The sequence below is a fragment of the Aegilops tauschii genome, chromosome 1 (genome assembly GCF_002575655.3).
Source record: "Aegilops tauschii subsp. strangulata cultivar AL8/78 chromosome 1, Aet v6.0, whole genome shotgun sequence".
In the NCBI taxonomy this organism is placed as follows: domain Eukaryota; kingdom Viridiplantae; phylum Streptophyta; class Magnoliopsida; order Poales; family Poaceae; genus Aegilops; species Aegilops tauschii.
Genome location: NC_053035.3, coordinates 109,475,227 through 109,489,482, shown reverse-complemented (window position 1 = coordinate 109,489,482; position 14,256 = coordinate 109,475,227). Strand labels below are relative to the sequence as shown.

General features: G+C 46.1%; 1 protein-coding gene across 1 annotated transcript; it reads left to right on the top strand.

The window, feature by feature from the left end:
* Nucleotides 1–958: 958 nt before the first annotated feature.
* LOC141027762 (uncharacterized) lies at nt 959–3,131 on the top strand. The gene is made up of 2 exons (XM_073505127.1): nt 959–2,987; nt 3,040–3,131. The coding sequence occupies exons 1-2, from the start codon at nt 959–961 to the stop codon at nt 3,129–3,131; spliced, it is 2,121 nt and encodes a 706-aa protein (XP_073361228.1).
* The last annotated feature ends 11,125 nt before the right edge of the window (nt 3,132–14,256 follow it).

Below are 14,256 nucleotides of genomic sequence, written 5' to 3'. Positions count from 1 at the left end.
TCTATTTGCTATTTCTGCCGCCGTTTATTTTGCAATCTTTATTTTCCAATCTATACAACGAAAATACCAAAAATATTTATCTTATTATCTTTATCAGATCTCACTTTTGCAAGTGGCCGTGAAGGGATTGACAACCCCTTTATCGCGTTGGTTGCAAGGTTCTTGATTGTTTGTGCAGGTATGAGGGATTTGCGTGTAGTCTCCTACTGGATTGATACCTTGGTTCTCAAAAACTGAGGGAAATACTTACGCTACTTTGCTGCATCACCCTTTCCTCTTCAAGGGAAAACCAACGCATGCTCAAGAGGTAGCATCATCCTAACATCCCCTACAGAGGACATAGTCCGGTACATATTACAAATCATGTATACGGACTCCAATAACGCAGCCGAATATGAGGCACTACTGCATGGTCTCCGGATGGCTATTTCTATGGGCATACATTGTTGGAACTAATCTTGTTACATCTTCTGTTTAGACTGTTTTTATCCCTTGCTTCAATGTTATATGTAATTTTTTTAGAGTCCTAGTCACGTAGGAGTGCCTGCATGCATTGTTTGTTGTACTGCATGCGAACTACATGGGCCAGAGGTGTGCTAGTTCACGCTGCAGCCAGGTCGTTTAGTTGTTAGGATTCTACCGAGTCATCTAGCACTTTCCATTGCATCGTCGGATGGCACGACGCTTTAAGTGGATCGTGGTGGACTTAGATCTTTACTGGATGGAATAAAAGGAAAGGGCGAAAAGGACGCAAAGATTACACATCGCAAAACTGTCTCCCGTGTTCATGTGTTTCTTCTGTTCGTCCTCGAGTTCCTCCTGGGTTCAGATCGAGCCATCCACTGATCGCATGTGTGTAGATCACTGCCAGAAAATCTATCAATTGGCATCAGAGCCATGGGTGTAGGGCCTTGGGCATTTTGGCGGCGGCGATCTAAGGAGTTCGGCAGCGGCGGCGATGGGTGATACATCTCCGAAGAGTAGTGATGGGAAGAGCATTGGCGGCGGCGGCGGAAAGTACACGCCGCCAGCAGCCAGGAAGGCTGCTGCAGCGGATGGCGGCGCTGTTGTCCTCGCTACCCCATCGAGGGCCATGAGTGAGCCCGTCCAGTATCCGATGCTGACGGACACAAACTACTCGCCATGGGCTGCGAAGATGAAGGTCCCGATGAAGCCGTTGCGTGTTTGGTCCGCGATTGAAGGCTCCGGTGAGTATGATCAGGCTACGGACGAAGGGGCGTTCGCCGCTCTCTCTCAATTTGTTCTGGATCACGTGATGCTGCAGGTTGCGGAGTGCGACACCGCGCGTGAGGCGTGGGAGATGATCCGGTGTGCGCGCCTCGGTGAGGATCGCGTGAAGATGGCGCATGCACGCCAACTGAAGAGACAATTTGATCGCCTCGATATGGCGGATGGAGAGACGATTCCGGAGTTCGCCAAGAAGCTCATCCAGCTGGTGAGCAAGATCCGCTCTCTCGGCATCACACTTGAAGATGAAGCTGTGGTGGAGCGGCTCTTCAGCGCTGTTCCAGACCGTTTCACGGACATCGTCAACACCATTGAGCAGTGGGGTGATGTCTCCGCGATGACGGTGCAAGAGGCTATTAGGCGCCTCACCGCGTTCGAGCAGAACCAGCGCGGTCATCGTCAGAGTGGTGGCGATGAAGGTGAGAAGCTGATGCTTGTTTCACGTGCCCAGCTGGAGGAATTGATCCTTAAAGAGAAGAAGAAGGGGGTGGGCTCCAGTAGCGGCAACAAGAACGATGACCAGGACAGGCGTGGTGGTGGCCGCGGCCAGGACGGCAAGAAGAAGGAACGGCGTGGCAAGTTCGACAAGTCGAGGATCACCTGCTTCCAGTGTGGCGAGAAGGGCCACTTCGCCTCTGAGTGCGAGGAGCCGAAGAAAGAAAAGGCGCTGCTCGCCGATGCCGGCGACGACGAACCAGCGCTGCTGATGGCTGTGGCAAGTGAGCTCGCGCCGGTGCTACAACATGCCGCCGACGTCGTCCAGCCAGAAGGTATAGAGGTGAAGAAGGTGCTTTGCCCCTTAGCCATCGAGTCTGAGTTGGAAGCTGTCAAGGCAGAGGCAAACCGGTTGCGTGGTGAACTGGTCGCAGCCCAAGTGAAGTTGCACGCCATGTCCAAGGAGTACAGTGCACAGATAGCGAGCCGCGACGGTGACGACACGCTCCTGCTTGAGTGTGTGAATGCATTAGAGGAGGATGCAAGGCTGGCCAGGGAGGAGAATGGCAAGCTGCTGGAGGTGCAACGCATGCTCCGCGAAGAGAACAACGGACTGCATGATATGGTAAAGAAACTAATGGCAAGAGCCCTCCCAGCAAGTGCAGCAATAGCAGCATCAGCGCCGGTAGCTGTGACGCCGGCCGTGAAGTCACCAGGCGTGGAGACGCCCGCCATGGAGTCACTGGACGTGGAGACACCAGTCGTGAAGGAGCTTGGAGTGCAGCTCAAAGTGAAGGAGAAAGTATGCTCAGAGGGGCACTTGCAATCTGTGGAGGTCCCTGATGTGGTCTTGCTGAATGAAGAGAAAATCAAGACCAAGCTAAGTGCTGATGAGAGGTACAATGGTGAGCTTTGGTATGTTGATACAGGTGCAAGCAACCACATGTTTGGTTGTTCAAAAATATTTACTGAACTTGACTCCAGCGTGAACGGGACCGTTTGCTTTGGGGATGGGTCAGTGGTACAAATTTGTGGCCGAGGCACTGTCTTGCACAGCTGCCGTAGTGGTAAGCAACATGTTCTCAAGGATGTGTATTTTATTCCCAAGCTTAGAAGCAACATAATTAGTTTGGGTCAGCTGGACGAAGAAGGGTGCAAGTCTGGGGTATTCCATGGGCACCTGAACTTTTTTGGTGGCTCGGGAGAGCTGCTAGCTAAGGCGCACAGGACAAAGAATCGACTCTACGCACTGAACCTGAAGGAATCTGTGTGCCTGCCGAACATGAAGAAGTGTTCAGTACCAGGTGAGGGGGGGTGTTATGCATGGTGATGGAGCTTTGCTTGCAACATCCACAGGCTCTTCAATGTACAAGGCGCCAGTGCCGACAAGTGAAGCGAAGAAGAGCGGCACGGCAGCACGCGTCGTTATCGGAGTTAAGGCAGCATGAAATTTCAGCACGCAATAGAATAAATGAAGATGAGGTAACAAGATTAGGGGGTGATTATTGGAACTAATCTCGTTACATCTTCTGTTTAGACTATTTTTATCCTTCGCTTCCACGTTATATGTAATTTTTTTAGAGTCCTAGTCACGTAGGAGTGCTTGCATGCATTGTTTGTTGTACTGCATGCGAACTACATGGGCCAGAGGTGTGCTAGTTCACGCTGCGGCAAGGTTGTTTAGTTGTTAGGAGTCTACCGAGTCGTCTGGCACTTTCCATTGCATCATGGGATGGCACGACGCTTTAAGTGGATCGTGGTGGACTTAGATCTTTACTGGATGGAATAAAAGGAAAGGGCGAAAAGGACACAAAGATTACGCGTCGCAAAACTGTCCCCGTGTTCGTGTGTTTCTTCTGTTCGTCCTCAAGTTCCTCCTGGGTTCAGATCGAGCCATCCACTGATCGTGTGTGTGTAGATCACTGCCAGAAAATCTATCATACAATGCCTCGAGGTGTGCGGGGACTCAAACCTCGCAATATCCCAAATAAACGGAGAATTCGATGCAAAAGATCCAAAGATGGCGGCTTACCGCAACGCCGTACTCAAAATATCATCTCCATTTGAGGGGCTCGAGTTTCATCATGTGGCCCGAGACAGTAATCAAGCAGCGGACATCCTTGCTCAAAGGGGCGCTAAACGCGACCCTGTCCTGCCAAACACCTTCGTGGAAAGACTTTTCAAGCCATCCGTGGCATGGTAGGACGAGAGCGGAAATACCAATCCGGCGCTGATTACACCCACGGATGCCGAACATGATTCGGATATCATCGGGGGCTCGGGCACCGAACCAACGCCTTCCACCCATGACCAGAACGAGGCCCGTCGCATAGTTCGACGCTCCAAAGCCTACAAAGTTCATGAAGGAGAACTCTACAAGAAAAGTACTACCGGAGTCCTTCAAAGATGTATCTCCGAAGAGGAGGGACGGCAGCTCTTGGCCGAAATACATGCTGGTCTTGGCGGCCATCAAGCCGCAGCTCGGGCCCTTGTAAGTAAGGCCTTTCGTACAGGTTTCTTTTGGCCCACGGCCCCGAGCAGATGCACAGGACCTCGTACAACGCTGTGTCGGATGCCAGCTTTTTGCCAATCAAAGCCATATGCCGCCCACTGCCCTATGAACAATCCCCATTACTTGGCCTTTCACGATCTGGGGGCTGGACATGGTCGAACCCCTTAAAGGGGAAGCCATAAGAAAAAATACTTGCTTGTTATGGTAGATAAATTCACTAAGTGGATAGAGGCCAAACCAGTTAAAACAGCTGAAGCCGGACCGGTGATAGACTTTATATCCGGTGTCGTACACCGTTATGGTGTCCCACACAACATTATTACTGACAACGGCTCTAACTTTACAGCCGACGAGGTGAAAACTTGGTGTGCTAATCTGGGCATTAAGCTAGATTACGCCTCCGTATATCACCCCCAAACAAATGGTCAAGTTGAACGGGCCAATGGCCTGATAATGAGCGGCATCAAACCCAGACTAGTGCGATCCCTAAAGGAGTCGGACAAACACTGGGTCGAGGAGCTTGACTCCATACTCTGGGGGTTGCGGACCACGCCCAACCGCACGACCGGATACACACCGTTCTTCATGGTGTACGGCGCAGAGGCTGTCTTGCCCTGCGATATTATTCATGACTCACCTTGAGTGCGCATGTATGAGGAGAGAGAGGCCGAGCTCGATTGACAGGACGACTTAGATGGCCTGGAGGAGGAGCGCGACGTCGCAAAAGCCTGTTCTGCATTCTACCAACAACAAGCTCGAAGATACCAAAGCAGAGAAGTGCGGGCAAAGACTTATAATGTCGGTGAACTCGTTCTATGCCTACCAGAGAAGAAAAAGGACAAGCTCAAACCCAAATGGGAGGGTTCCTTCATTATAGATGAAGTTCTCACTGGAGGAGCCTATCGCCTTCGCAATGCATCGGATAATCGCTTAGAGCCGAACCCATGGAACGCTGCTCGACTCCGAAGATTCTACGCCTAAGTCCGAACACATACCTTTGTTCGTTCCCTTTTTCTCCTTTTCAGTTTTTCCCTTTTTTCGTCTTTTTATGATCTCTAGCGTGTGTTCGAGTAAGACGCACACTTGAGAGGTATGCATCCTTAAATGTACACACCCCATCATAACTGGGGGCTTCTCACAATAGAAGCTTATTATTTTGAGCATAAAGCTCACCATATATATGCATTGTTTGCTCACATACGTCCTGTCTTCGCCATTATATGCACCTCTATGACTTAAGTTTTTGCCAAGCTGGGTTGCCTGGCTCCTGTGCTTACGCCCTACGTTCCCGCTTGTTTGGCTAGGGCATAAAGGGAGCACCTCTGCGATTGTTACAACCGGGTCATCCGGACATGTACCTCAGACGGGTGAAGCCGAAAGCTAGCATTCTTAAGGGAATAATTGGTCGGTGGGCAAATGACGAACTGCCTTCATTGCAATATAAACTATCAAAATACAAAGACTCCTGTGATTCTTTCGCATCACGGCTTAGGCATGCATACATAATGCATGCTGACCCAGGGAGAGGAACCCTTAACGGAACAATTCTCTCTGGAAGAGTTTCTTACGTTAAAAAGTAATATAACATAACTCACAGAATACAGTTTGTCTGCTCAAGCACTATGGCCAGATCGCCTGGTTTCCAAACATACTTGGTGTTTCCCACAGGTATAGTATTCGGAAACACTCCAACCCTTGGGTTTCAGAGGTCGAAGCGGAAGGTCTGCCATGATAATCTTTTACAATTCGGCCGGAGATAAGTTTGATGATAAAGTGTATTCCTACATGAAATCACACGCCTACTCTTTATCTATGCCATCTATCAAGCTGTCTAGTTTACAGTCCTGTTGTGAGAATTTGGCGACTATTTTTACTTGGTCTTACACCAAGCTAACCAGAATTTCTTGTCCATCTGGTCCCCGAGGTCCGACCCAGGCCATATGATTTGGATCAAGTCCGGTATACCGTGTTTTCACCATGGCCCAGGCTTCTCGTGCACCTTCTCGACATGTTGATGCCTTCCATAGCTCAAAACGAAGACGAGCTCCCTTGAATAAATTCGCGAGCTCCTCCATCATTCCTGGAGGAGAATCGGATGGCAATAAAGCCTTAGCCATGTTCCCCATTGCTTTCCGAGCTCGCTCGTGCACTTTGGATAGCTCTTGCAGCAAGTCGCCTTGAAATCCGGACACTTCTCCCTCGGGCCGCCCAGTTAACAAACCTACAGGAACAAATCTCGTAAAACTTTCCATCAAGGGATCTTATGAAAGTTAGGTTCAAAGACATACTAAATATGCCGCCTTTCAGCTTTCTGTTCTCCTTCAAGGCATCCGACAGTTGGGCTCTTACGTCCTTTAGCTCTTTGGCTTGCTTGATGTTGGCATCCTGTAGTTTGTTCTTCTCATTAATGGTCCGTGTTAATACACGTTGGCCAGCGGCTTCCCGCCCTTCGGCATGTTGTTTGTCCGCCTGAGCAGCCTTTAGCCTCTCCTCTAACCGGTATGCCGATCCTGCTGCTATAAACAAAACAATGAATATTCAAAAATCATTGTTAGCACAAAATTCTATTTTTCGGACACTGTTGTGCCTATCATCTGGTGCCTTCTTGGATTTCTTCAAATTTTCCAGTTCGGCGGTGACAACAGTTAGCTTGGTCCGACATTCTTCAAGCTCCTTGGACAGCGTGTTATTTTTCGCCGTGAGTACCTGATAATATAAATGGCCCTTAAATCAGTTGGGCCAACTGCTTCAAGTCTCGGGGGTTACTGGCACATGATTATTGAATCTAAACAAAGTTTTTACCCGCATATCCTTTGAAAGCTGGTGAGTGGCTCCGACAAGTCCATCCTGAGCAGCTCGGATATATGCATCCGCAGATCGGAGGGCATTGAATGCCTCTTCGGTGAAACTTGGGTCGCGCATGGCCTCTTTCCGCCGCCGATGATTCATCACGCTCTCCACTTCGGAATTGGTGACGAATACATTATCTGAATCCTCTTGGAGATGACAATCCGGCATTTTACCCATATCAACCCTAGTCCTTATGGCAGGGTCCGGGGCTGGATTGGTCGATGCATGGCCGGCGAGGTCCCCGAATATAGTCCGGCATATGCTCTTCCTAAAAAATGGCCCAGCGGAAAACGCCACAATTCGGTGTATCCATCGAGTGCATGTTAAAAACCATACCTCTTTGGTGAAGGCGGGGGCTCGGTGGTATCACCATTTTCCCTTCTTTTCAAAGACTCGCCCTGCGCGGGCGTCGCCTTCTTAGAGGATACCTTTGATACAGCTCGGCGAGACGAGCGCTGCCCCTTCGGAGCATGAGACAGTGCAGTGGGTGAGGTGCAATGGGAAAAACTCTTTTGGAGGAGACGTCTCCTGGGTACTTACATGAGAGGAGGGGAGAAGGCCAGGGTAATCGACTATAATGGCCACTTCCGTGCCGTCGTAGCTCGCCTGATAAAAGACCCCCTCCTTAAGTTCTATGAATATATCCGAATCTTCTTCATATCCGGGATCCAGGTCTCGAACATGGTCCTCTGGCTGCGGAGCGGGGCTGTAGACCCCCTCGATGACCTTTCTACATTCCTATTAAAAGTAGCCAGATTAAATTCGACTAGCATAACTCTGGAAAAAGGTTGAGTAAAGCCAATAATAAAAAAACTCACCCAGTCGATGGGGTTATACATGGAAAAACCTTCCCGACAATTCAAGCGAGTGAAGTCTTCCTTCTCCCCTTTGTAAAGGTCAGCTAAGATGGTGGCCAGGGCGGCAAAATTGTTTGGACCCTTGCATAGACAACGGGATGCATCGTCCTCCCCGTTGTAATTCCACATAGGAAAACCTCTAGATTGGAGCGGCTGAACACATCGCGTTATTGAAATCGCCATTACCTCGATTATAGACAGCCCGGAGTTGGCAAGTACTCTGATCTTGCTTGCTAGCCTCTCGATCTCTGCACTGCCTTCTTCCTCGAGGCTTCAGGGATGCCAGCTGGCGCGCTTCTTTAAAGGAGCGCTGGAGAATTCAGGAAGACCGCGCCGGATTGGGTCCGGAAGAACGACGTCTTTGATATAAAACCATTCTGAGGGCCACTCTTCGGATGCCTTCTTTGGAGTGCCGGACAGGTATCCTGTCCCGGCTATGCACCATACTTCGGCACTGCCCACCTTGAATATAGATCCCTTTTGGGAGCGGGGGACGAGGCAGAAAAACTTCTGCCATAGCTTGAAATGAGCCTCACAGCCTAGAAACAGCTCGCAAAGAGCAACGAAGCCCGCGATGTGCAGGATGGAATCTGGCATCAGATTGTGCAATTGGAGGCCGTAATACTCCAGGAGACCCCTGAGGAAAGGGTGGATAGGAAATCCTACGCCTCTCAAAATGAAGGAAACGAAGCACACCCGCTCCTCTTTAGAAGGATTGGGGAAATTCTCCGCCAGGGCTTCGCCATTGATGGAAGTTAATCCAGCCCGAACGAAAACTATATACGCGGGAGGAAGATATCCCTGCGTCTGAAGTTTATTCAAATGGGAGCGGGATACCGAGCAGCTTTCCCAGTCACCTTTTTGAGGGCCGAGGGGCATGAGGAAGAGCTAGGAGCGCCGACCATATTTGGACAATTTCCTATGGCGAGTTCTAAGGATTTCCACGTGGTGTGGAATGGCATCTAAGATCTAATCTCCTTAAATAGACGCCTTCCCTGCGTGTCGAGGGGTTATTTGTAAAAAAAAGCACCTAGACCATTCACATTCATCCGACACGTGGAAGCCGAAGCGACGGCAGCAAAGAATCAATATTTAATGTGGAGCTGAATTATCGTCAATCCGAAATGTAATGGAGAACTCGCCTGGCAAAGCCGGATACTACATTGTCATTGAAGGCAAGTTCGGGGGCTATTGAGGGAGTCCTGGATAAGGGGGTCCTCGGGCGTCCGGGCTATGTGACATGGGCCGGACTGATGGGCCGTGAAGATACAAGATAGAAGGCTTTCCCCCGTGTCCGGATGGGACTCTCCGTTGCGTGGACAACAAGACTGGTGGCCAGACGTGTAGTTTCCTTTCTCTGTAAGCTGACTCTGTACAACTCTAGCCCCCTCCGATGTCTATATAAACCAGAGGGTTTGGTCTGTAGAGGCAATAAAAAATCATACAGGCTAGACATCTAGGGTTTAGCCATTACGATCTCGAGGTAGATCAACTCTTGTAACCCCTATACTCATCAAAGTCAATCAAGCAGGAAGTAGGGTATTACCTCCATTAAGAGGGCCCGAACCTGGGTAAACATCGTGTTCCCCGTCTCCTGTTACCTTCGATCCTCAGACACACAGTTCGGGACCCCCTACCCGAGATCAGCCGGTTTTGAAACTAACACCCACAATTACAAAAGATGTCCAAGATAGTATATTTATATGTGAAGCCTCTCTTTCTTTATTACTTCCTATTAATTGCAACAATGATCAAAACTATGTTTATCAACTCTCAACAAGTTTTATTCATCATACTCTTTACATGTGAAGTTATTACTCTCCATAAGATCAATATATGATCCTTTATTTCTTTTTATTTATTCTTTTATTTAATTCCCTCAAGATCATAGCAAGAAAGCAAAGCCCTTATCTCAAAACTACTCTCCATTATATATCTCATGGACTCGATTACATAGAGGGAACAAAGCAAAACTCAGAGCTAGATCATACTAAAACTTTATTATACTAGGTCAAGACATAACCAAAAGGATCGAACTAAGAAAAGCAATAAAGATAAAGATGTGATGGTGATACGATACCGGGGCACTCCCCCAAGCTTGGCAGTTTCCAAGGGGAGTGCCCATAGCCATGTATTGATGTCTCTTTCTTCGGGGGTGGTGATTATGGAGTTGTTGATGAGTACCTTAGCATCATTAATGCACCCTTCAGAACTTGCAATTCTTGGAGCACACGTTGGAGCATATTTGCATTCTTCTGAATTTCCTCCATAAGATGATTATTTTCAGGCACCCAAGAACTCTTCCTTGCATTGCTTTCACTTGGACGGGATATGTCCCAATTGGAGGATATATGTGTATGAGGGGTGTTCTCCACTCCGTAATTATGAACTGATACGTCTCCAACGTATCTACTTTTCCTAACGCTTTTCCTCTTGTTTTGGACTCTAATTTGCATGATTAGAATGAAACTAACCTCGGACTGACGTTGTTTTCAGTAGAACTACCATGGTGTTGTTTTTATGCAAAAATAAAAGTTCTCGGAATGGAACGAAACTTTGCGAGGAATTTTTATATAATAAATAAGAATTTCTGGAGCCAAGACCTACTGGAGAGGGGCACCTGGGTGGGCACAACCCACCAGGGCGCGCCCCCATCTCCTAGCGCACCCAGGTGGGTTGTCCCCACCTGGTGGCCCCGCAGACCCTGAAACCAACGCTATAAAATCCTATTTTTCTAGAAAAAAATCAAGGAGAAAAAAAATCGCGATCCACGAGACGGAGCAGCCGTCACATCCTGTTCTTCATCGGGAGGCCAGATCTGGAGTCCGTTTGGGGCTCTGTAGAGGGGGGTCTTCGTTCTTCGTCACCACTAAACCTTCTCCATCGCCAATTCCATGATGTTCCCCACCGGGAGTGAGTAATTCCTTTGTAGGCTCACTGGTCGGTGAGGAGTTGGATGAGATTCATCATGTAATCGAGTTAGTTTTGTTAGGGCTTGATCCCTAGTATCCACTATGTTCCTAGATTGATGTTGCTATGACTTTGCTATGCTTAATGCTTGTCACTTTGGGCCCGGGTGCCATGAACTAAGATCTGACCGTTTATGTTATCATAATTATATCCATGTTTTAGATTCGATCTTGCAAGTTATAGTCACCTACTACGTGTTATGATCCGGCAACCCCAGAGTGAGAATAGTCGGGACCACTCCCGGTGATGACCGTAGTTTGAGGAGTTCATGTATTCACTATGTGTTAATGCTTTGTTCCGGTTCTCTATTAAAAGGAGGCATTAATATCCCTTAGTTTCCAATATCGACCCCGCTGCCACGGGAGGGTAGGACAAAAGATGTCATGCAAGTTCTTTCCATAAGCACATATGACTATTTACGGAATACATGCCTACATTATATTGACGAACTGGAGCTAGTGCCGTATCGCCTTAGGTTATAACTGTCTCATGATGAATATCATCCAACAAGTCACCGATCCAATGCCTACGAAGTTATCTTATATTGTTCTTGCTAAGTTACTACTGCTATCGTCACTGTTACACTTGCTACAAAATTAGTGCTATCGCTGTTACCGTTACCGTTACTACTGCTACTATTATCAAAACTATCATACTATTTTGCTACTGATCACTTTGTTGCAGATAATTAATCTCCAGGTGTGGTTGAATTGACAACTCAGCTGCTAATACCTACAAATATTCTTTGGCTCCCCTTGTGTCGAATCTATAAATTTGGGTTGAATACTCTACCCTCGAAAATTGTTGTGATCCCCTATACTTGTGGGTTATCAAGACCTTTTTTGGCGCCGTTGCCGAGTAGCATAGCTATATTTGTTGAGTCACTTGGGATTATTATCAATTTATCACTATGAAGAATCTGAAGGATGCTAAGACTAAAATATTTCCCTCAAAGATGAGGGGAGGTAAGGAACTGTCATCCAGTTCTGCTTTAGATTCACCTTCTGTTATAAGTAAACTTGCAACACCGCCACATGCTATTAATCCTGATATGTCACAAGTTATTGATGATGCTGCTTCTGCTATGGATAATGCTTATAGTGATGCTAGTACCTTGCTTGATAATGATGATGTGCCACTAGGTGATTTTCCTGATAAACAAATTGCTAGAGTAATACAACATGATGTTTTTGAATTTGATGATGAGCTTGAAACTGAAACTCCTGAAACACCTGCTAGAACTAGCCTTCCTAGATATGAATTGCCTAAGGTACCGAAAGGTTATGTTATGAATGAAGAAACAACTAGAGATATTCTTGCTTGTAAGGATAGAGATGATCTAGAGAGATTATTATGCAAGTATAAAGAAAAATCTCTGAATGCTAGAATGAAATATGATCCTAAGTTTGCTACTTCACCTATCTTTATTGGTGATAAGGATTATCAATTCTCTGTCGACCCAGAGTTAATTACTTTGGTTGAATCTGATCCTTTCCATGGTTATGAAACTGAAACTGTTGTGGCACATCTTACTAAGTTGAATGATATAGCCACCCTTTTTACTCATGATGAGAAGACTTGCTATTACTCTATTCTCAAACTATTTCCTTTCTCATTAAAGGGTGATGGTAAAGCTTGGTACAATACTCTTGCTTCTGGTTCTGTGCGTAGTCCCCAGGATATGATTTATTACTTCTCTGAAAAAATATTTCCCTGCTCATAAGAACCAAGCTGCTTTACAGGAAATATTTAATTTGTGCAAATTAAATAAGAGAGTCTCCCACAAGCTTGGGGGGAGGCTTTACCAGTTACTTAATGCTTTGCCTGATCATCCTCTTAAGAAAAATAAAATACTTGATATCTTCTATAATGGACTAACCGATACTTCTAGGGATTTCCTAGATAGTTGTGTTGGTTGTGTTTTCACGGAACGAACTGTTGGGCAAGCTGAAGAATTATTGAATAATATATTGAAAAATTATGATGATTGGACTCTTCCTAAACTACCACCTAAACCCACTCCGAAGAAGAGGGGTATATTATATCTCAGTCCTGAAGATATGCAAGAGGCAAAGAAATCTATGAAGGCAAAAGGTATTAAAGCTGAGGATGTTAAAAATTTACCTCCTATTGAAGAAATACATGGGCTTAATACACCACCACTGCCTAAGGTGGTAGAGGTAAATTCTTTAATGAAGTTTAATGATAATGACAATCCTCACAATATGCATCCTAGCCAATGCCTTTATGAGTTTGAAAACTATATTAGAAAGCAAGATCACTTCAATACAAATGTTATGAAACAATTTAAATACAATTCTGATATGATTGCTCGCTTGAGTGACTTGTTATTTAGAATTTCAAATGATGTTAGAGGTGTTGGAAAACATGCTTCTATGGTTCAAACCCAGTTAGAACAAGTTGCTAAATCTCAACGAGAATTGTTTGATGAAATGTATAACAATATACATGACTTTGCTTTAAGAGTTGCAACTAGAGGAGGTAAAATGACTCAGTAACCACTTTATCCTGAGGGACACCCTAAAAGAATTGAACAAGATCCACAAAGAGTTAACACTAATGCACCTAGTCCTTCTAGAAAGAAAAAGAAAAAGAAAAATGATAGGACTTTACATACTTCTAGTGAACCTGAAATAGAAAAACTTCCTGATAATGATAATGAAACTTCTATCTCAGATGCTGAAACTCAATCTGGTAATGAACATTCACCCAATGATAATGAAAAAAATAATGATGGGGTTCATAAAGACTCTCAACCAAATGAAAAAGAACCAGATAATGATGTTGAGATAGAACCACCTGTTGATTTTGATAACCCACAACCTAAGAATAAAATATATAATAAAAGAGACTTCATTGCTAGAAAACACGGTAAAGAAAGAGAACCGTGGGTTCAAAAACCTATGCCTTTTTCACCCAAGTCAACTAAAAAGAAAGATGATGAATAATTTGAACGCTTTGCTGAAATGCTGAGGCCAGTCTTTTTGCATAATCGCTTGACTAATATCTTGAAAATGCCTTCTTATGCAAAGTATATGAAAGATATCACTACAAATAAGAGAAAAATACCGGAAACTGAAATCTCCACTATGCTTGCTAATTATCTCTACTCCTAATATCTCAGTTGGTAGTCTCCGTTGGTTAATTTTCGTCTCACCTACCATGGTTCTTTTTTGTCCCCCCTCCCACCTCCCACTTCCTAGTGATTCCCCCCGAACCGACGAGCCCCAAAAAAAATGAGATTGCGATGCCCCAGGGTGCGAACCTCCGGTCGATCGATAGAAAAACGGATGTAAAAAATCTACGAAAATTAACCTATGAAAATTAACCATTGAAAAAAAACCTACGAGGGCAGGTACGAGC